At 44.6% G+C, this 22,857-nt stretch overlaps 1 protein-coding gene and 1 long non-coding RNA gene across 2 annotated transcripts in view; one reads left to right on the plus strand and one right to left on the minus strand.

Annotated features, from left to right (window-relative positions):
- Positions 1-451: 451 nt before the first annotated feature.
- LOC113950883 lies at positions 452-22,840 on the plus strand. The gene is made up of 7 exons (XR_003528924.1): positions 452-609; positions 4,713-4,956; positions 8,165-8,324; positions 12,050-12,165; positions 13,750-13,945; positions 21,805-21,937; positions 22,337-22,840. It is a non-coding gene; the product is annotated as an uncharacterized LOC113950883 (long non-coding RNA).
- The window catches only part of SWAP70 (switching B cell complex subunit SWAP70), a 39,242-nt gene continuing 32,309 nt past the window's right edge, over positions 15,925-22,857 (minus strand). Inside the window, exons 9-12 of the mRNA XM_027651251.1 lie at positions 21,256-21,422; positions 20,263-20,461; positions 18,702-18,798; positions 15,925-17,990 (exon numbers count right to left, since the gene is read on the minus strand). Coding sequence (XP_027507052.1) covers positions 17,881-17,990; positions 18,702-18,798; positions 20,263-20,461; positions 21,256-21,422 — 573 coding nt within the window. The 3' untranslated portion in view covers positions 15,925-17,880. The remainder of the gene's footprint in view (positions 17,991-18,701; positions 18,799-20,262; positions 20,462-21,255; positions 21,423-22,857) is intronic.

A 22,857-nucleotide genomic window follows, 5' to 3' on the forward strand; every position in this document is an offset into this window, starting at 1 on the left:
CAAATTCCATTTGAGATTGTGCATAAGTGACTTTGCTTCAGTTTCCTGTCTTGTTAAAGATATAGCCTGTGTTTAAAGAGTTAGGAAGTTGTGTTTCTTGAAAGACCTGTTCCTTTAAATTCCTACAAACATATTTAATTTCTGAGTGCCACGTGTCAATAAAGTCCTGAAAACATGCTGAAGGCGCATTATTTCCACACGGGTCAGAACCATCTTTTGCAAGACTAAAAAAAGATCTGATCTTGTCTCAAATTGTACTCCTGGTTCCTAGAAATACTTTTGCTAGGAGATAAGGAAAATGATGTAACCATGGATGTCCACTGGGTATTCTGGATTGAATGAAATCCTCCTTGTGCACCATGGGAATGGTCATAGAATAAAAATTCCAGATGGGCTAATCATAACACATTTACTGAGGTTTCAAGCTGGGACATCTGGGAGAACAACTATAGAGCAAAATGCTAAAAAGAAAATGTGCATTCATCCTAACTGGGGATGGCTCTTACCTCGGAGTGGCCAGAGCTCCTTACTGAAGGGAGATGCCGTCTTCATTTGACCACCATTAATTAATGACAGGATTTCCCAGCCAGTCCACACTTGGACTTGAAGGTGAGCTCATGAAGCTACCTCTTGGGCATGAGGAGGGGTCTCTTGGGGAACCTTGTCCCTGGAGAAGTGCATTGTGGAAATCTCTGGTGCCTGGGTGAGGCTTCATAGTGATATTCACTATTTGTCTTCATTAATGTTTAAATTTGTTGTGTGGAGAATAGAGCTGACCTTGAGCTTGCTCTCTGTGCCATCTACAGGTATTGGGATGAGAGAGGCTTCTCCTCCTGATAAACCGTCTTTATGCTTTGCATTTAATGTAAACAGTGTGTTTAGAAATGTATTGTCTGTAGCAGACCTGATATCACAACCAAATTCTTTAAAATAAAATGGGGGAATCATGTGTCAGCTGCCTAGCACTGAAATGTATGGAATGGAATTAAGCAAACCTTTTCTTAATTAAAAAATGAAAATGGATTCTGAACTTTATCTAAGGGTCACTTTGGGATGATTTTTAGACAGAAAAAATCTTGGCTTTGTGGCAGAACAGCTGTGAGGGAGTGTTCTATTCATTAGAACACAATTTGTCCAAGAAAATATGTTCCAAGTCCTAATCAATTTAGATGAAAACTTGCTGGACAGGGTTCAAGCAGGCCAGTTATGGAGTCTTATAAAGCCAAACCCACATGTCTCAGTGGGCAAGAGGCAAGATAATCTTAGCTTACAATGGAATGTTTAAATTTATACAGCGAAGACACTGACATAGGCACAAGGATTGGTTCTTTTGTGTTTGGTTTTTGTTTTTTTAACCAGAAACATGTGAAGAATCAGAATTTTTAGAGAGAGGGAATATCCCTTTAAGATATAATCACTCATAGTGAATGGACTGTGACCAGATTCATCTTTGCTCTAGCGTCTATAGAAAGATTTCTGGAAAAGACCAGCTTCTGAAGCACTAGAAACATAGATTTGCCTCCAAATGAAGGTCCTTGGCATCACAGGCTCTTGCAGAGTTTTATAATTCCCAGCTGTATGAGGGGTTTTTTTTAACGAACTGCTTCAACAGTGGAAATTCAGCAGTTTGGAGAAGCTGTTGCATGGTTAGCCCTTGGGAAGGTGACACCATGCACAGCATTGTTCAGCGGTTAAATGCACGTTCTTTATCGTGACACATCACTACCGAGCACAGAAAACCACAGGCTAACACACCCCCAGCCTTCCTGGTGTTAATGGTAGCTATTTTAGAGTCTGCTTCTCTGTCATTCAGTTAGTTTCTTCATTACTGCAGCTAGTGTTTCACGATAAAAAAGGGTGCTTAAATAACTTTGAAACAATGCATTTGCGGAAAATTCCCATGGGGTGAGATAGAACCTAAGCAATCTTCAACCTGGGGAATATTTCATTTCTTAATTTGAAGTGGTTTTCTACCTTGCAGAGTCTTAGCTACTGTTAATGTCCACCACAAACATGAATCAAGTGTGTCTTTTGCAGTAACTGTCCATGCTTCATAGAAAGCCACAGCAAGAAGTTGATCTCTGAAGTGCCAGCTTATATTCACCTCTTTGCTAATGGATCCTCTGCTTTCCTGCATCTGTTGCTGGGAAGTGACAAATACACCATTTCTCTTCTCTCGTGACTCTCTTCTGGCACTTGAAGGCCTTCACTGGCTTCAGGGGGGAAAAAAGTAAGTTCATTCCAGCTGTAACTGGCTCTACACCACAGGGCAGTCCCTCAGTCCCAAACTTGTTACTCACCAGCTTTCTCCTGTCCAGGGACTGAGACCTGAGTCAGGAGCTGCCTTTTCTCATCATGACTCTGTGATTTCAAGGGGCAACGAAACACCCCTTCTGTCAGTCCTCCTCCTTCTCCTCCTTTGTCCAACAGCACCGTCCACAACACCACCCATGCATGTGCATCCACCCTCTTGACTCGAAGGAGGATTTACCCACATGATTGGGGCTGGATCTGAAAGAGAAGGAGCATACAGTATTGTTAAGCAACTTGTGGTTAAAGTCACAAACTCTGGAGACCTCTTGACTACTGTAAACGCCAGCAGTTCGTTGTCCCACAGCCTCTTCCTTCCTTCACACCCCACTCTGCCAAGTCAGCCACCTGAGACCCTGCTTATTGCTCTTGTTTTCCCTGGCTTTCTTCACTTGTTTACTTAGAAATATCTTTCCCTCCCCTTCCCTCCATTTGAATTTCTTGCAGGAGGGTCTTATAAGGACACCTACTTTTATCAGAATTTCCTGTGAGCTAATAGGCAGCTTTTTTGAGGCTTATGTGTTTTGAAATAAAAACGTAATCATTTATAATTGCCACTTTCCCAAACTCTGCTTTGAAAAAAAACCCTTTTCTTACAGAAAGTCATGATTTTAAAGGGCCAGTTTAAAAGACAGACTCTGTACTGTGGAGGAGGAGGGGTACTTTGGATGCAGCAGGACAGCCTGTCACCCAAGGGAAAACAGCCGACATGCTGCTGAAGCTGGCTGCATATTTTCGTTTCAAAAAGCACTCCAGACTAAAACCACCTGTGAGTTAGTCTAGCCTCTCCGGCTGATTTAGTAGGGCCTGGTGCAGAGTGTCCTGTCAAAAGGCACACTTATTTTCATAAGGCAAATGAATCAGTTTTTATGTGGCACAGTGACAGCTCATTGGGATGAACTCATTAAAACCTTGTAAAACAAACTGTAAGTGAGAGGTGCAACATTTCATTATTGAAACCTGCAGAATTGACAGGCATCCTATGGAAAAGTGAGTCATATTCTCTGTGGTACATTCTGTTCATTCTGTTATGATAAACACGGGTGTTTGTTTGCTGAGTCCATTAGCATCCAGCTATAAACTTGATTAGGAGGACATGTTCCTCAGCCCACTGCTGAGTTTGTGTGTGCACTGCTGTTTGGTTGCTGTGTTGTATAACAGTACCAGTCATGTCAGACTGCCATGCCAAAAGGAAATAACAGCACTTTCCTCATTTCTTTCAAATCCATCCTGAATTTCTATTAAAGACATCAAAGCAATTACTCTAATACTTTCCATGTTTTCCGAACGACTCATCTTTTAAAGAAACTACTGGAAAATAAGGCACAACCAAGGTTCCTTAGTTCAGGGTTTGAAACTTTTAAGAATCACATGGAAAAAAAGTCAAAATAAGAACCACAAACCCATCTTCTCATAAAACTCTTCTCCATATTTTATATATTAGTATTGATTTTTGTGCTACCAATTGGAGTTGGTTTTACAAGCTACATGCCAGAAGATAAAACAGGTTCATTAGTCTATTAGGGACTGCAGAAGGTAAATTAACTGACCAAATGTGGTTATTGCTCCTGTTGTTGGAAGACAACAGCCAAGAGAATGACTTTTAAATAGGATGATGGTTGCCTGCATCTAGAACCAGCAGTGAAATAAGGGATTGTCTGCTGGAAACAAGAGGACTTCTGGGAAGGAAGTTTCTATGCAGCATAAGTAGCACTTTGAAAAATCTGACTCTTGTCCAGTTATAAGAATGGGCAAGGTCTCCAAATTTTTAAATGTTTGCTGCATTTCTAACAACTGTAGATGGGGCAGGAGGGATTGGTGCTGACTTCAGCAGGAAGAGAGCTGCACATTAGCCATGGGTTAGAAACTTGTTGGGTTGAAGCATGAAGCATTCTATGTTTCCATAGAATGATTTGCTCTCTACAATTGCTGATGCAGTGCTCCAAGGAAGTGAGGTTACTATCTTGCAACTCCTGAAAGGAAGGGCTGAGGACAGGGAGCATTCCCTGTCTAACTCTGACAGGTAGGCATTCCCAGCTTCTGGGGTGCACAATGGTACCCTTAAGACTGTTTGTTTTTCTGACCTTTTTTCTTCCACATTCTGACCATATGTTGAGGGTCCAGGAACGTGCTGTTCCAGACTCTCTCTAGTGCAAGAGGAGCCCGTGCAAAAAAACTTTGCAGTAACAAGCACCATAAGACTGCAGGTAAAATGACTGCTTCACTCCTCAAACTGAACCTACCATGGGGTACTCATGTAGGAAAAAAGGAATCTTTTGCCTTTTTCCTCTGGCAGATATCTGGTAGTAGCTTTTGGGATGCTTTCTGCCCTGATAATAGCTTTTTGGTTTTTAATTTCTCTTCAAGTTATCCAATTGCTAAAGTCCATTCCTCCTTTTCAGTCCCGTTTTACAGGTGTTTCTAGCAGTCCAGGAAAACTGTGTATTGTTCCTCCTCAAAGCCTCCTCGTGCCGTCTTTTGTTGAGGGAGAGAAATGCTTCAGAGCCATGTCAGTGCTTTTCAGCATGCAGCCACATGGACAAGCCGGCTCCAGGAGCTACAGGTTCCCAGAAGGCCACCTCCCATCCCACAGCGAAGCAGAAGCTGAAGGCTCTCCTCACCCACTGCAGCCTCTCACCTTACCCCGTGAGTCATGTGTCACAGGAGGGCATCTCTTAACTCTAAGGGGGATGTTTAATAAACCTAAGATTTCTTAATATTTAGATGTTCACAGTTGTTCACAAAAAGTAAAATACACAGTCCAGCATGATCAGCTACACGCTGGGAAAAAAGTACATAGCACTGTACTTGAGCAGAGCCAGCATCTCTGTGGGTTCTCTGGCAGGAATGAATGGTTGGCATCGTATTTTTCTAGGTAAAATACAAGGAGTTTATCTAGTAATAGAGCCTGTTGAATCTAGAGCAGCCTGAATCCTTGTAACACCCCCTGCATGCACACGCCTGTGTTGCAGGTGGAAACACTACATTAAGAAATGAAGAGTGACTTAGAATCATGGAATAGCTTAGCTTGGAAAAGACCTCTAAGGTCATTGAGTTGATCTGACTTGATTTCTGCTATTTATCCCTTACTATTCCCTATCCCTATTAACTGTCTCATTTCCATTGTGGAAATTGTCACCCTGTGACCACATGGCTGAAGTGATTTTTTTTTTAATTTTTTTTTTAACCTGCTCTCCCTGGAGAAAGGTATACTGTGTGTGTGTAGGAGCTTAGACTAAAGCAGGGAATGTTGGAAGCTGCAGGTCCTGGTCTTTGCTGTGCTGGCTCCTGATGAGGCATGGATGTGTAAAGCTGTTTGGTATGTGCTGTTGCAAGAAATACATGTGCAAACATGATGAGATATCTGTGGGTACAGGAGCACCTCCTTGGGAACTCTAGTGTTTGGTTTGCTGACAGTATTGCTCCAGTGAAGCAGCTTTTAGTTTCTTTCCACCTCAGTTTGTTTATCTGTAAAATGGAAATAGAGAACTTCCTAGAGAACCCAGAGCTACACTGTTAATTACTCATAGCTTTTGCATACTCTTGAGGAGAGTATAAGCTGTAAATCTCTGAAGCTACATACCAACATTTCTGTGGTTTAAGCATCAGGGGAGCCCCTTTTCCAAAGACACTGCTGTGTTCTCCTGGCTATGTGTCCCATGGCAAGCCTGCGTTCAGCTCGTGGCATGTAGAGTCTCAGCACCTTGACCCCACAAGCCCTTTCTGTGTGCAGAGCCAGGTGTTTCTGCAGAGCCTGTCCTGCTGGGGGCTGCAGGGTGGAGCTGGGAAGGTGCTTGTTGTGTGTACTGTGCTTCAGAGGTGCTGAAAGCAGCATCTTGCAGACCTGAACAGTCTGCCAGGGCACAGTAGTGCAGTGGCCCTCTCCCAGCACCAGCATGGCCCTTACCCAAGCCAGGGCCAAACACTGAACATAGGGCCAAGCACTGCTGGGACTATGGGCATGCACAGAGCCTCCCAAACAGGGTGGAAGGTCAATCAGGTCATCCTGTGCCTCTTGGTAATAGCCCCCAGTGCTTTACCATCGGCTCCTTGGAGACTGTGACATTTGAACTTACCCTGGCTGCCCCAGCACAGGGAGGTCAAACAAATTAAATTTCTCTTCAAATTAGCTGTATGTGGCTTTGATCACTGTCCATTTGAGACTGAGTGTGTTTTAGCTGGAAGAATGCATGCCACGTTCCAGCCACCTCCTCCAGCCAGGGGAGCTGTGATGCCCCTGGCAAACGCGTGCGCTCGCTGAACGTTACTGAGCTGGAGAGCTGTCACTGAAGCGTGTCCTCCTCTGTCCAGAAGGATCCCAGTTCACTGAGCCTCTCTCTTACAGATGTTAATTCCTTCCTACAAGTTCTAACAGAATAGTAAGCTGCAGTAAAGAGAGGGGATATGTTCAATTTAAGCAGCAAGATTACTATGTTCTGAATAAAGCTGTATTTATTAATGATTACCTCTGTGCCATGACTTTAAATTCAAACAGCTGGACAGCCTCTGCTCTTTATTAATTTCCTTGGATCTTTGGCACGAAGCCCTCAATTCCTGTGATGTAATGGTATAAAAAGTTGGCTCCTGCCCGAGCTTCCACCCACAAGTTCTAAATTTGGAGCATGGCAAATTTCTGCAGATTCCAGAGACAGGCTATGCTCAAGACGTGCTGATGCCTTCAGTCCCATCCTATTGCACCAAACAACAAGATTGTGTGCTTTTTATAACTGGGATCATAAATATGACTCAGATGCACATGTTGTCTATGTAAGCACTTGGGGTTGGCTATCACTTTATGGCACTGGGAAGAAGCCAAGCCAAATAAAAATTGTTTTGAGTAAATATTACATTTCTAGAGCATGAATAACTTTTCTCTGCAGCCAACGTGTCACTAATGGGAATAAGGAAGAAGACGGGGTGGGGGGAAAACAGTAACTAAATCATCCCACTAAACACAGACTGTCTGCAGCCAGACCTGTTGTTTCGACTCGACTGGGGTGTAATATCCCAGATAATTCCTAGCAGGTCTCAGCAAGGACGTGAATGATGGAAATAAAAATAGCTATATAGCTCAGCGCCATCCTGCTGCACTGCTCTCTTTTGGGTGGGATCTCCATCAGTGGTATGTAAAACAGGCAACCAAAGAACCGAGTGTCCTTCTCTCCCCCACTCCCAAATGTGCAGAGGCTCAAGCATGTGGATTGCTCCATGGAGATCAGCGTTGCTACTCACATGCTCAGCACTAAGCATGTGCACATGTCTGTCCAGGATCTGGGCCAAAAGGAAGGATGAATTTTTCATCCTGCACCTTTGGGACCCCGGGGGTGTTTGCACTGCAGAACACAGGGAAATAGAAAATGAGCCCACATGCAGCTTTGTGCTGATGCACCAGAAGGAAGCAGCTGACTGGCAGCTCTGTGGGGCAGGAATATGCCATCCCACCACATACAGGACCACTGCATGGCTGCTGGCTCTGCTCCAGCTCTTGCAGCAAGCTGATAAATCTCAGCATCCCCTCACCGCCCAAAACCCCAATTACTCCTGCCCTTGAGTAGGAGCAGCTTATGAAGTGCTTCACCTACCTGAAATGCAAAGGGAATAAAAAAAAAATGCTCTTTCTGCAAGGCATTTTCAGGAAACATTCCCCGATAAAAGGAATCTTCAAGTGTCTCAAAAATAATAGCCAGATAGAAATAATAAGTGAAGAGTCTAGATTTGAAAATCATTAGTGCCTTTCCCGTTTTCCTAATGGGCGTGTAATCCTGAGTAGTGCATTCCTCCCCATTGCACCTGTGAGCTTCTACATATCAGATAACTGCTTTCCTGAACTTTGTTGTCTTTTCCTTTTTCATAGGCTTCTTTCCGATAGCAGGCAGAAAGCCTGGCTTTAAAAGAGTTCAGACAGGAAGCAGAAATGTTCCAGGAGGATTTCTGAGTCCATCAGAAGAGCAACTGGCTTCTCAAAGTGTGGATTTCAGAGATCCCTAAAATATTTGGCTACACTGTTGGAACAGGTGAGTGGGGAGGCGTCAAGAGCACTCGACATTCTCATGTCCCAACCCTATCAGAAGGGTTTGAAGAGCTGTTCTGTGGAGTGGGTTGGACTGGGGCTTACAGATAAAATGTTTTAAGGGCTGTGAGTCCTGCAATAACCACAGCAGTCTTGACGTCAGCAGACCTGTACCTCCAGGAATTAGTTCTGAGAAATCAGTGCCGGTTTGCCCAGCTAAGGCAGTTTTGACTGTGTTTGAAGGATCTGGGTGATAAGTCCTTTTTCCATGCCTTGCAAGCTGCCAGTGGTCATTTTCTGCCAGAAGAGCAGCCCAAGCAGTGTACAAGGGACTGGCTCTCTCCCCTTTGTAATGCATTTTATGATTTGGAGAAACATTTGTAATGCAAGAAAGTGTTTTCACATATTAGAGCTTCTAAATTGTTAGAACAGTTGGAAAATCCTAATTGCCTTTAGAAGGCAAGAAAAAAAACAGCAAAGAAAATATTTTTGGACTGCAGAATTAACAAAACTGAGAGCTAAAGATTAGTTTCCAAGACCAAAAATATGTTCAGGGAGTCCCGTTGTACTTGTGAGTTTAACACAAATGCCTGAGCCTTCAAAAAGTGATTTGCACCTACCCCAAACTTGTTGCTCTGAGTTGCAGAGCTTAAGCTCTTAAAACTCTCCATAGGTGCAATGTCGAGGTTGGTCATGTTTAGATCTACCCCAGGATGTTTCCAGAACTCCACATGCACAAAGGAGGGGAAAACCTACCTGAGATTGATGAATGAGAGGTGACAAAAGGGGGCTTGGCAGGAGTGCTGGTTTAATTTTCCTGAAACTGTGTGGGGTTTCACTCCAGTTAATTAGAGAGTTGAAGGCTGTTTCAATTTGCAGTTCTTTCCCAAGGCTCAGAGGAGGTTTTCTGACTGCCAGGGATGAGGCATATAGGTGGAGGTGACCCTGCAAGGGTCTGGCAGGGGCTGGTGCCGTGGGCTCTGGTTGTACAGGATTTGCCCTTCCCAAGGCCTCTTACAGCAATCTGATTTGCACCTTGTGGACTTGGTTTCAGGGTATCACTTAAAGAGCCCTCTTTTCAAAGACAGCTTCCTATTTTGCAGATGTCTCTGTGCTTTTTTAATGGGTAAACATCACTCATGTTTCATCAATGCACAACTGAGGCATAAGGAGGTTAAGGGACCTGACGAAGGTGATAGCAAGTCAAACTGTTTGGAATTTTCTAGCTCTGACATATCATCTTTCTAAAGCAGGAAACCCTCTCAGGAGTAGTAGGTTTTCATTAAAACAACAGTTCGAACCTGTCGATCTCGATATATCAGGAGAAAGAGGAATGTAGAAAATGTGAGAGGTAGCTTAGCCTCTCTTAAACTAAACCACCAGGTTCACGTTCCTATGGAGAAACAAATACCCTGCAGGCATCATGATGTCTTTGATTTATTTTTGGAAGTCGAAAACTCCTCCTTTTGGTGTCTGAGCTAAGAAAAAAACAAGGATTTTGTGGGCCAACAAAAGTTTTCTGGAGGAAAAAACCCCTCCAGTTCCACTTCTCAAGGGCTTATGGCATGAGCAGTTGAGCTAAGGTAATCCAATTTAGCCTCCCCTACATTTCAAAATTGGATTAAAGTTCGTAAGTCATTGAGGGAAACTGTTACCCAACAGAGTAACTGTATGAGTCTCAAATTAGTGTGTTAGGCCTTTGCAGCTATGGGTGCAGACCCTGGTTTCAGCCACCTGAATAAATCAGTGTACCCAGAGCACAGGAGGGAGCGAGGTGCAGGTCGGTGAAGCCCCCCGAGCTGTGATGACTGGGTATGCTGACAGCCTGGTCCTCCCTCTCCTTCCTTTTCTTTGGTGAGATAAGTCATCCCAGCCCTAGGAAGAGGTTTTGGCTCGGTGCTAGGTGTGGGTTTTTCCTCCTGCCGCAGCAGTGTGCTGCTGCACGTACACAAAGTGACGCTGCTCCAAGCGTGCGCCCGGCTCAGCTGTGCAACACCCGCGCGGTGCCGCATCCCCGCGAACCCTTCCCTCAGAGCAGGATCCGCAGATGTGATCCATTAGGAGCCTGCCGAGCAGGGCTGTGCTCCCCGGGCTCTCCCGGGCCGTGCGGCGGTGTCCGGCTGCCATCTGGTGTCCGGCGCCCGGGGGGGCCCCGTGCATCCCCCGCGCATCTCCCGCCACCGCGGGACAGCCTGGGCTCAGTGGCATCCCCTGGGCTGCGGCCAAGCCGTGAGCAAATCCTGCCCAGACTCACCAGGGCCCCCCGCCACGGTATCTCCCGCATTCCTGCGGCAGATCTGGTATTTCTTATTGTTCTCCCCGTCTCTGGGGGAGCAGCTGCCGCTGCCTGGCCGGCCTGCTGGGGCAGGAGCTGGCGGGGCCCTGGGCTGCGAGTTCCACGACTCGCCGGGGGCTTTGGAAAAATCGTGTCAGTCTTCTCGCCCTGCTTCGGCATGTAGGGACTTGGGGCTCATCAGGAGGGGCAAGATAAAAATTAGAGAAGAATGGAAAACTGGAAGAGCAGCGAGCGGTCGTGCAGCATCGCTCTCCCAGGGGTGGTGTGGGCTCAGCACACGCTTCCCTGGGCCTGGCACACACTTCCCTGGGCTGGGCACAGGCTGCCCTGAGCTCAGCACTCACCCAAGAGCTTTCTGCTGAAGTAGCTGAGCCAGCCTGCAGCAACACAGCACCTCGAATTTGCTGGGTGGGAAATGCCCCTAACTGGGATGCTGGCAAGCACAGGGACACCAGTAGCAGGGACTGGTCAGAATGGGGTGAGGGGAGAGGCAGACACAGAGCTGTTCTCGAAGCTGGATGGGACCAGTTTGTGCTCTGCACCAACAGCAGAACTGCTGGAGAGCAGCCTGGCCCAGCAAGGGTGTTGGGCACCTGGTGTTGTTTTCTTGTTCCCTCTTCCTTTGGTGAGCTGCTCTGCCAAGCTGGTTCTTGTACCATGCCCCATGCCTGTGCCGTTCCTTGAAATATGATTTCAAGGAATATATGCTCTGGATTTTCTCCTGCTGTCGGGGAGGATCTTCTGGCTGGAGGTGATCTGAGAGCAGCTGTAGGTTTGGCTCTTGCCATCTGAAATGGTGACAGTGAAGGGAACAAGCTGGAGCACGGGCAGGCAAGTTTCTTTTGTGAGCAGGGCCACATGCAGCTATGCAGTGAGAAAGACTTGGGGTGATGGGTGTTTTGGACCAACCATCTTCCCAGGAAGCTTCATGGGCCAGCAGCGACCCCCTTGGGCATCGTGCAACCCTCACAGACAGGCAGTAGCCATGTTAAAGCAAAGCAGAAAACACAGAAGATGCCACCTCCACCCACACAGGGAGCAACCACACCGCTCAGCTTTTGGTGGGGCCTGTGTGTGAGCAGGCCATACCCTGCCTCCATCATTTCCCACCTTCTGCCTGGGAAAAAGCAGTCCAGGGCCAACACAATCTTTCTGGCAGGGAGGGAAACCCTGGCTGCAAAACAGAGCATGCTTCTCCCTCTTAGGCAGATGTGGTAGTTGACTGCATGTCTGGGAGAGATTAAAATGGCCCAATGCATCGCTGGCAAAGGAGATGGTTCAGGAAACACAACCTTGGGCTGCTCCAAATGCAAAATTTCAGTCCCAGTTATGCCCTGAGAGGGACTTTCTGAAGGTGGCTAAGCAGAGTCTGACCGTAAGTAGATTTTTTAAGTTGTTTTTTAAAGTTGGTTTTTTTTTTTCTTCTTCTTTAGTCAGGACTGAGGAACCAGCACCCCAGAGGACCTGCAGCTCCCCAGCACTCACACCTTGAGTCAAGGCTGAGCTCCACAAGCCGCTTCAGAATGGAAAGAGAAATCCCCATGCTCTGGTAGGCACTGAAACAGCTAATCAATGTCAACACCAAGGAAGTCCTGGCTGCTTTTGAAACTGTCTCATGTCTATGCTTGAGTTTTTAATCCCATCTGAGATGCTAATATGTTCAAATTAGACTTGCTGGCCAAGGTAGGTGAAAGGACACGGGCGCCTTTTGCAACTGTGGGCGAGATCTGCCAATGCAGATCTGTGCAAATCACCTCAAACATCCCCACAAACACCCTGGTAGGTTCCCCGGGGTGAAATCTGTGTTGCCTGAGCAAATCACTGTTGTGTGCTCAGAAAACAGGTGACAACAGGAATAACAGCGAGTGTTTGCATGAAGACATTTTTAGGCCCAGATCCTGTAAAAGCTGTTTGTGTGCCGTAGCCATGGTAAGTAACTCTACTAATTAGCAATGATATTAATAACAGAGAATAAAGCTGGTGCTAGGTCAAACTCCTTTGCTAGGTGATGTGAGCAATAAGCACCCTGAGTAGGATAGAAAGGGTTATTTTTTTTTTGGTTTCCTCATTTATTAATGAATTTAAAAGAACAGTTGATGGGGAGAAGTGACTGCAGTTGTTATGGAGGTTGTGATTTCTTTTTTTCTTTCTGTCAGTGTTCTGCCCAGTCTGCCATGGGCTTTCCTCTGACCTGCTGCTCGTATCCTTTTACATTTCCTCTGTCGAATAGGCTAAAATATGAGAAGAAAAAAAAGCAGAAGGGCTTCCAGGGCTGTGTATATAGGTGTTAAAAACTGCCTCATTAAATCACCCTCTCAAAGCTTTTCAGGATGCTTTTAATCTACTGTTTTGCATCATACTGGTCCAATTTTAATTTCTTTTGGAGGTGAGAAGCAGTCACCTTTTTCCAAATCTATTTTCGCCTTATGTGTTAAAACAACCACTGGCATTTCCTTTTTCTGAAGGATGAGTATTTTTGATGTACCCAGAAAGCCAGTTCATAAAACAGTGCTTTTCTACACTTTTGCTTCCTGGCATTTCCAAGTAATTGAAGTTCACAGTGAGACTCAATGTGTGGAAGTCACAACAGCCTCTGAATTGAAGTAGCGTCACAAATTTCTGTTTGCATTTTATTTTGGACCTCATGGCCACATTAGCACTAACAGGAGTCCTCAAGACATGATGTTTGTATGGCTGCTCACCCTGCCAGGTGGGGAACCCCGAAGTGTTTCAAACCATGGGTTGATATCCCCTCCTCCTAATGCCCACCCTGTTTGTGGTTTGAAGGGATGAGTCTGAGTCCTGCTCTCAAAAGGGGAGTACGTGATGCTGAGCACATCCTCCTCTCAGCCCCAGTCTTGCAGCCTCGGGGCATGTGTAAGAGGCACCTGGGAAAACACTGTTTGCAGCTCAGGAAACTTCCTTACCCATTTTTCCTTGCTCTGCTTTACTGCCATTAGGAAAGCTCTATGGCAGCCCAAGCTTTGCCTGCAGGTGTGAGATTGCTGGATGCTGTATCCTTCTGTGCCGCAGTGGGGATTTTCAGGGAAAACATGCATGAATTAGCTCCAAGGCTTTGAGCCTAAATTTATCCTAAGCCTGTGGTAACATTCATAAGATCTTTTTTTCCTAGGCTGATGGGATGTCTCTGGGATCAGGCATGCTGAGCTGAGCTAAGAGAGGAGCCCAACTGGCGCATGAACCCAGGGACAACAGGGAGGTGTGCGATGATGGTGCAACAGGAGACCTGGCTCACAGTGCTTTTCCCTTGCACCCCCTGCTGCGGGGGAAAGGAGAGGAAGGGTGGCTGTCCCGGGACATCTCCACAGGTAGGGAACACCGCAGGAACGAGGGCTGGGGACGCTGAGCTGGGCCACCACGAGGTGGCAGCCGGAGCCAAGCGATGAGGAGCTCCGGCCCGACGTATTCCTACCCCAGCCCCCTTGGTGTTCCTGCCCTGGGAACTCCGGGGACAGCCAGGCGGGGGGCGTCGGGAGCGCGAAAAGATTTATTTTAAAAAGCAAACAAAAGAGAGCCACAGTTATCAAATAATCAGCATGGTGCCGGCAGAGTTGGAAAGTCCCGAAAATCTTGTTAAGTGTTGAAGGAATTTGTCATTCCCTGAGAGGAGACAAGTGTGCAGCACAGTAGAGTGTACTTTCTGTGCCCTTTCCTTTGGGAACAAATAATGACCTCTCTCCCCGAATGACCTTATGGATATCCCCTTTCCTGGCCCTGCACTGCTTCGCTCAAAAATTGTTTACTTAACTGCTTCACATATTTGAGATAAAAATCAGAGCAGTTATTTCCAGTTCACTTTTAGATAGATGATGCAGCTCGTGTTCCAGGTGGTCTATGTGACTGAACCATAGGATCACAGAATGGCTTGGGTTGGAAGGGACCTTAAAGATTATCTCATTCCAACCCCCACCCCCCACAATGAACAGGTACAAACAGTTACTGCTTTGTGGGGTTGGGTCCCCCTGTCAACCCCAGGATACGGATTCTATCCTAAGACACTGTTTCTTTTCCCCACATGGGCTTTGCTTTTGTGGATGTTTATGCAGGACACTGAAACAGAAGTAACATAAGTTGCTGGAAACTGGCCTGTTAGTTTGGGAATGTGTGACTCACTATGCACAGCTCATAGATCAACTCCATAAAATGATCACAGGGCAAAAAAACATCCCATCCTGTTTTTAGAGGGAAAAGCATGGTACTGTGGTATTGGTTTGCAGGACTGTTCCACAAGCAGCAGGTAAATTAAACCTGAATCTGGTGAACAAAGGAAAGTGGGCTGAGCATTCCCAAGGGTTCAGGAACAGCAGCCACAGCTTTTCACTGGCCTCTGCGTGGCTAAGCCCAGGGTGTAGGTAAGGCTTCTGACTAGGGGCAGCACAGAGCTATCCCTAGTCCTACAGTTCACTGAGGATATCCTCACCATTAGCAGGCTCGTTGGTTTGTTGGAATAGCAGAGCTGGAACCCTTGGCCTCATCGGAAATGATACCACAACGGGATGCAGCTTCCCATGCTCACTGTTCCATGAGCTGTGCTGACTCTGACTCACTGCTCTGTGCTCCCTTTGAATGCTGTTCAGTGTCACTTTAAGGGGCTTAGTCTAAAGCGCTATTTTTGCTCAGAATGCAAATGGTTTGATTTTTAAACCAACCTCTCCCCCACCTTTACTGTGCAGCGCTTCACACAAAGCTTTCTTAATTTGTCAGAGCAAGCAGGGCCGACAAATCTAAAAGGAAACTTGTCTCATTTCCTCTTCTAGCAGTGAGTAAGAGGTGACTCCAGACAGACATATGGGGCTGACATGTCCCCCCGGACGGGCTGTTGTGTGTGTCTGTGCCCAGGTGCCTCCTGCTGCAGCCGTGTTCCCGCCAGCTCCTGCTGAGCCCTACTCTGCCCTTGTCCCAGGTTCCCACTCCAAGGTTCCTGTGCTGCTGTAGGCACAATAGCTGCATCAATTCATTTCCCTCCTGGCATGCCTTGTCTTTCAGAGACAGCTAAACTGCACCCTCCAAATATTGTTCCTGAGCAAGGCTGGCTGCCAGAGCTGAGCACCATGATGCTGTACCAAGGTGTATTGAATACGAACATGTAAGAGAAGCAATGCTGTTAAATTATATTTGTGTTATCTGTGTGACCACTGCCTCTATTATGGCTTTAATCTACATCCCATTGATCCAACCATTAAACTTCTTCCATCAAAGTAATACTTCCACACAACAGTTACTGGATTTTGAACACCAGTAACCCAAAAGAAACCCAGGCAAAAAGACACCAATTAATTCCAAAATGTAAATTACTTTATATTACTTTATTAAACAGCCAATTCTAAAGAACAGTAAAAAATATCAAAACATGCATCATTTGGTGTTCTTAAAAAACGGTTGTCCAAAATAAAGACTGTTAGAAAAATTAAACAAGTTTAGCCCCAATACACCTTTTGCTCTCCACATAAAAGATGTTGGTAGTTATAAATACTGTTCCAGCTCCTTTAGCAAATTTTAACCATGTGCACATTAGTATTTCTATTACAGTTGGATGTTGTTTTTTTTCTTCACAATGGTTCTGTAAACGTGATCAATGTTTTTAAAAAATGCCTTGTTATCAAGCTTAAGGAACTATTGTTTTCCTGTACAGTAAGTACAAATACAAAGATCCTGGATTTTCCTGCCATTCTAATCAGCACTCCATTTACTGAAACATTAAAGATTTCAATTAGTATAAAAATATAACCAGAGAATAAATGTCTGAGAAGATTCAGTATTTGAGTGAGTCTTAGTTAATAGGCAAATAAAATGGTACTGACTTCCAAACCTGGGCACCACTTCCGTACAACTTTTGCTTTTCCAAGATCCAAGTATCACAGTGCTGCACGCAAAGGCACTGCTTAACCACCTGAAAAATTCACTTCTTATTTACGAAAAATAATTTAACATGTAGCTGAACTAACAAGCAGGTGCTAAGGGATGGATGTCTGGGGTACAGGCAAAGCTGACTCAAAGCCACACCAGTGGGCACCTGCTCCTTGAGGGGGCAGTTCTCAAAATCTCTGTACAAGTTAGCAGGAATTCTGTTTTACTGAGCAATAGACAGACTTCTTGTCTGGTGTAGGAGATCTACAGAGTAAAGTCACAGACTTGCTGCTTTTCCCTAAAGAAACAGCTCTGTCCCTGGAAAGAATTGTGAGGCAGAGCAGCAGGCTCTTTGGGAAGCCCTGGTACTAGAAACACTGAAGTTATTATACTGACAGGAATGATTTTTTTTTTTTCTAAAGCAGTTATTTTTACACATTTATAATTTTTATTTAAAAAAAAACCGTAATTTAGTTTTCCCTTTACTTTTTTTTTAAACTGGCCTCCAATTAAGATAAAAGTGCTACATCTAAAAATGGTGGTATGTTCTAGTCAGATTTCTTGCACAAACACAGCCTTAATGCAGATGATATCTGGACTGTGCTACCACCTTCCATTCATCTGTGAGACAAAACTGCATCTTTTAAACTATTAAGAGAACTCTCAAGGCTTTATTTAGCCCTTCTCAAGTGTGAGACAGTACGAAAACAGTCTTGCACGACTACTATTTTTCCAAATGTCTTCCAGCAGCATTTTCTACATGCCTATTTCTAGTTCTTTTGTTTGTATTCCTGCAAACAGAGGAAAACAGGACACCAAATCCAACCAGGCAGCAGGTACTGCCAGCCCACCCTCACTAAAGGATGTGTCTGAGCACTAAGCACCACGCAAAGAGCAGCAGATGGACAGAGTAGAAGGAGGCTCAGTGGAAGGAAAGGTAATGCTCTGTCTCAGAGTTGGACACAACCTCCAGGACTGACTTATCCTGGGTTTAAATTATACTAACTCAACCAATGGAACAATTGCTTCCCTCACTTTTTGGAAGGAAAGTGATGCTGCTTGATTGGTTAGCTGCTGTCAGATTGTTACAGGCTAGTACATAAACAACTCTGTCACAAGCTACGTTTCAACAAAAATCTTCAGTTGAGAAGTCTTTTATAAAAGAAGAGAATTTCTGGAAACATGAGCGAGAACAAACTGCAAGTAGTGTCAGACACCACATATTGTAATTGCTCAGCTCTCAGCAGACACACTGACGTGGTAAACAATATTTCATCTGTACAAAGGCCCAACCTGCTGAGCAAACTAAGAACTTTGCAAGCGAGAGGCTGCTCTGTGCAAAGCAGGACGAGGGGAGGTGGGCTGCCATTCACAGACAACACATCAGCCACTGCCGTCACTCAGAAGTGGCTTTTTTCCCTTTCCAGCTCTTTTGTCTTTCCTCCAGTTCAGCTTCAGTGAAGGCAGCTGGGCCCCAGTTTGTGATTAAGTGAGGATTCTTGGAGCCTGGAAAACAGAGTGCAATACTTGAGAGGGCCATTTCTGACAGGGATGTTGCACACCCACCACAGGAGGATTTGGAAAATGCTGCCTCTTCTGTGACTGGTCACCTTCTCAAAGGTGACCCAAGGACCCGCCTGTCCAAGGAGGGAGGAATGCCTGGGCTGCTGTCACTGAAGGTGCTTAGTGTGAGTTGTCAACTGCTGCAATCTTTTGTATCCTTACCTCCCAACTTCCAACCCCCACCCTCAAATAGTTCTGTCTTAAGAAACCCCTCTTCTTCTTGCCTATAGAGATGTCCTTGAAGAAAAGTGATCTCTCCAGAACTGCATTACGAAGCCACTTTCCTCTGGGCTGGCATGCTATTAATTAAGCTAAGAAATTAAACTTTTTCCAAAATCAAATATTTACTTCACGGTTTTGAATGCTAACTGCATTCAACACCTACACAATGCAATGTTCAGGCTGATCCTTGCTTTGTTTTAAACATAAAAGAAACAAACAACAATAATAACGACAATAAAATCTTTATAGTAGGGCCAGTAGATCTAAAGACTTGAAAGTTACCATCAGCAGTTCTCACAATTGTGTTATTTATAGGCTGCCATGAAACCAGTAAGTCACAGGAAAAGGCAGACTACAGTAAATCACCAGGTGATCTAAGTACCTGAGACAGAATAAATGTATATTTTTGTAACTTTTCTGTTGATAGCTTACCTGGCTCTATTAGTCGAATTAGTCCCTCGTGATGAGCTACTTTATCTTTCCAACTCTTGGTGTTATTAGCTGCCGTTTCCAACTTCTTCTTAACCTCCTGAAATAAGATACAGCCTGCTTGAAAACAAGAACAACTTTACTCTGTTTATATAAAAAGATAAAACACCTTTTAAACCCAAAGCCAGAACCATGCTAATTCAGTCAGCCCTCTGTGTTAGTGAGAGCTTAATTTCTAACCATCCCAAGTAATTTAGTCATCGCTGGGGAAAAAAAAAAAGTTGTCAAACCAGAATCCCAAAATAACTTGATTTTACAAGATTCTGTAGCTGTGTAAGCAGGGCTCATCTTCATAAAGACTGAAAGCGCAAACTGTAGTTTCAAAACAGGAAGATGCACTTTCTGTTCCAAACTAAGTATCTCTCACTACGAGAAATCATAAAAAAAGGAAAAGGACTGCTGCTCTTACACCCAAGCAAGACAGAGGCATTCTTCAGTCTAAACTAAGCTTTTGGGCAATTCCAAATGCAAGGCTAGAATGTTTAATTATTTCTAAAATAATTGTTTTGTGGATTTTTTGTTTTGTTTTTTTTTAATGTCTGTTGTATTCAGCAATTCCTTTGGAGTACTAAGTGATGTTTCGCATACAAAAAGGTGAGATGTCACCTAAAGAAGTACTAGTGAAAAGCAATCTAATGATGGTGTGAGATGTAACACCAACATGGGAAGTTGTAAAGAGTCAACAACTACCCCACGTGGGCCCTTGTTCACAGTCACTGCAGCATTTGTATTCTGTGCCAGTCGAGAGCTCATTGGCTTGTCCTTCACAGAGCTCACCTCAATGGCACGAAGGCCAGCATAAACACTCTCTCAGTTAAACAGAAACCCAGCCAGGTTTTGTTTCCTGACCTAAATACATGCAGGATCAACACCTCCCCAGTCCTGGAAATTGTGCCGCACTTCAGACTCTGTACTCACTGGATTCTGGCTCTTATTTCTTCCACAAACACAGCTACTGACCTTCACCAAAAACACTCAGCAGAGCAGAGAACAGGCCTGGCATCTGGGGCAGGAAGCACTGCTACACACTTAAGAATCTGAGCTAATTCATAGCTATCCTTGATTTCCATTCAGTGCTTAAATACATTTTCGAGTGCCTACAGTAAGACATTGATATTTCATCTGTAGAAGACAATATTGTGCCATTATATCATCAAAACACTGCAAGAATAAGTCAGAAGCAAAAGGCATCCAGTTATGAGAGCAACGGGACTGCACACAAAGTGAGTCTACAGTAGAAGGCAAATGCACACAGAGTGTTTCAGGATATGACTGAGCTGGCTTGTATGCAAATTGGGACAAAAATAAATAAAGGAGGTGGTGTGTCTGAAATAGGTCCTCTTCTTCAAATGTATCCACTAGTCTAGACCAAGAAAACCTGACCCAGCTATCCTACCTCTCATTATAATCTTTGTGCCATACTAATCCTTACAGAAGCATAACAGTGATGAACTTCAAATTCAGTCAATCTGTGGATGAGAGGTTGATGCACAGAACAGCTCACCTCGTACTGCTCAAGGGCCTCCTTCCTTTCCAGTTCAAGTTGTTTCAGTTGCTGCATAGCAACTTGAAGAGCCTGTTCCTTTATAATTCTCTGGTTTTCTAGCTCTTGCTTCTCTGCTTCTGTCATCTGAATGGTCTGTTGCTGCTGCAAATGCCATTTTTCCAGTTCAGCTCTCTTTGCTGACTCCTCTTCCAGCAATCTGCAATGGGGATTGTTTTGTTAACTGCACTTAAAAGTAAGTCATATCCATTACCTAGCACACATGTATGGAAGCAAAGTTAATTGGTTATTTTCCCCTCCCCCTTTTTTTTAAAGGGTAGGAATATATTGTTTATAAAAAAAGAGCTTGGGAAGCAGGGAAAAGAATTATTGCTTGCTGGTTTGCCTTCAGCATCAAGCTGCTGATCATGCCAGCAGTGCAAGCAGTCTGACTGCTACAAAGGGCTATTCAGAAAATGTAGCCAATAATGCAAACACACAACACAGAGCCCTAGAAGAAACAAGCATGCATAAGTTATCTTCATTGTCTTAGTACCAAACATATGAAGAAACAAACCACAGTAAAAAAAGCCCAAGTGAATGAGAGGAAACTTAACCCTTTATCAGTACAGTTTAAACCGGCGATAAAATACAGTAGAATGTCATATTTACAGTTAGTGCTTTATAAAATAAACAACTGAAAAGCTTGTACAGAGTGATCTCAGTTTTCCACATGCTGACAAGCACACCACCTGATGGAAATATAAGTGTGCCTGCTTCTCTGAAATTGCTGAGCACTCCCTCTACTAAGGACTAATCGAACATATTTAAATACCAGCTTCAGCCTTCATATCTTGAGGGAAAATAAAACCTGTGTTTTGACTTGAAGGTAGTCCCCCATTCCAGCAGCATGTCCAAGAGGCAAACAATCATTAGCAGCATGGCACAGTTACTTACTATTTGCAGGGGAGGAGTGGGGAACTGAAATAGTTTTCTACCTGGTCAAAGCCATACCTGGCCTGAAGTTTCCTCACAGTCTCTTCATCTTGACGTGCCTGTCTCTCATCCTCCAATGCTTCCTGTAGCTGTTTATACATTTCTTCCAGTTCACGTACTCTTTGTAAATATTGTTCCAGTTCAGATGATTTCTGAGCAACCTGCTCTTCCATCTTTTGCCTTACCTAGCAGCATAAATTGGGGACACATGAGCTAACATTCAGCTCAGGTTTTCACTTTTTAAAGGAATTGCCAGGTTTCCCTCAGATGAGGTTTTCAGAGACAAACCTTTTCCTACTGCTTGCAGAGCCCAACTGACAAAATTGTGGCTAGAACTGTAGATGTGAAACTAAGAGTATTTAAAAAAAAATAATAATACAGGTTACTTACATCGCTCTACTTCCTGCAGCACAGGATTTTTACAGGAGGTTCAAACCTAACTTCAGTCAGTTTGATCTTCTTGCTTATTTTACAGATACACACTAAACTGAAGGGAGAGAAAGCCTGCAGAGTGGCCAGACACAAAGGTCAGGCTGATTTAGTGACAGTTTCCACTCCTTTCCTCAGGCAAGTCCTCCCTTGGCAGCAGTGTATCTCACACACTTATGATGGCACCACATCAGCACAGGATGGATAAAGGACTGGAAAACAGCTAAGGAGGTTGGCTCTGCTAAGAGAAGAGCCACTACAACAGAGGAAGGTGAGGGAATGCTGCATATCCTCAATCCGCCAGTCTCTGATCCTTATCATCCCTCTTTCACCTACCAGAGAGTGAAACCAGGAGCACTGTGACTCCCACAGAGGCCATTCCTGTGCTGGGTCAGCAGGAGGCAGCTGGGATAAAGCACCAAGCCCTTGGCATTTACCAACACATGGCATGTCCTGCATAGCCCCGACAGGCTGCAGTCACGCGTCAGAGTGTGGCATGTCCTGCCCCACTGGTCTGCAGTCTGCTTTTCCTCAGCTAACCGAAATCCCAGTGACCCAGAAAGTGATTGCATTCAGGAATTCACACTCACCCATAAAGCAGCACTGTGTGCATTTATGTCCTGAGATGTCCCATCGCACTGACTTAACAATTTCTGCTTCTTTTCTCCAGATAACAGAAAAACTCGTTATGCCTGACAAAGCCCTTGAAGATTGAGAACCAGTTCTTTTGGAAATTCCCAGTGTAGGTTAATAGGAACTTTACTTTTTATATTTTTGTGTGTGCATAAATGTAAAAGAGGACACAGTATAAAAAAGCAATAGTTCTGGGAATATATAAAATGCATTTTGATTATGCCTGATTCATTTTGCATATTCATACAGCATGTACTGGCGTCAGGTTCTCTGTTTTTGAAAACTCCAAGAACCTCAGCCTGCATTTATCCTTTGAACAGTCAATTTTTTTCCCAGTTTTCCAGTAACACTTAAGCTTTGAAAACTATACAAATTGTAGCCTAGCTGTGCCAGTATTTGAATTCACCAGTAAAAATATTTTAGTCCTGCATCTCTAGTAAATGCAACGCAGGTTGCATTCTCCAGCCTCCAGCAAAATCTGTGGAATATTTTCAGTGGCTTCTGTGAGGGAAGCCCTTGCTGAAGGCACAGCTCACTGTGTGTAATCATAGCAAAAAC

The sequence above is a fragment of the Corapipo altera genome, unplaced genomic scaffold, assembly GCF_003945725.1.
Source record: "Corapipo altera isolate COAL_440 unplaced genomic scaffold, ASM394572v1 78, whole genome shotgun sequence".
Lineage (NCBI taxonomy): Eukaryota > Metazoa > Chordata > Aves > Passeriformes > Pipridae > Corapipo > Corapipo altera.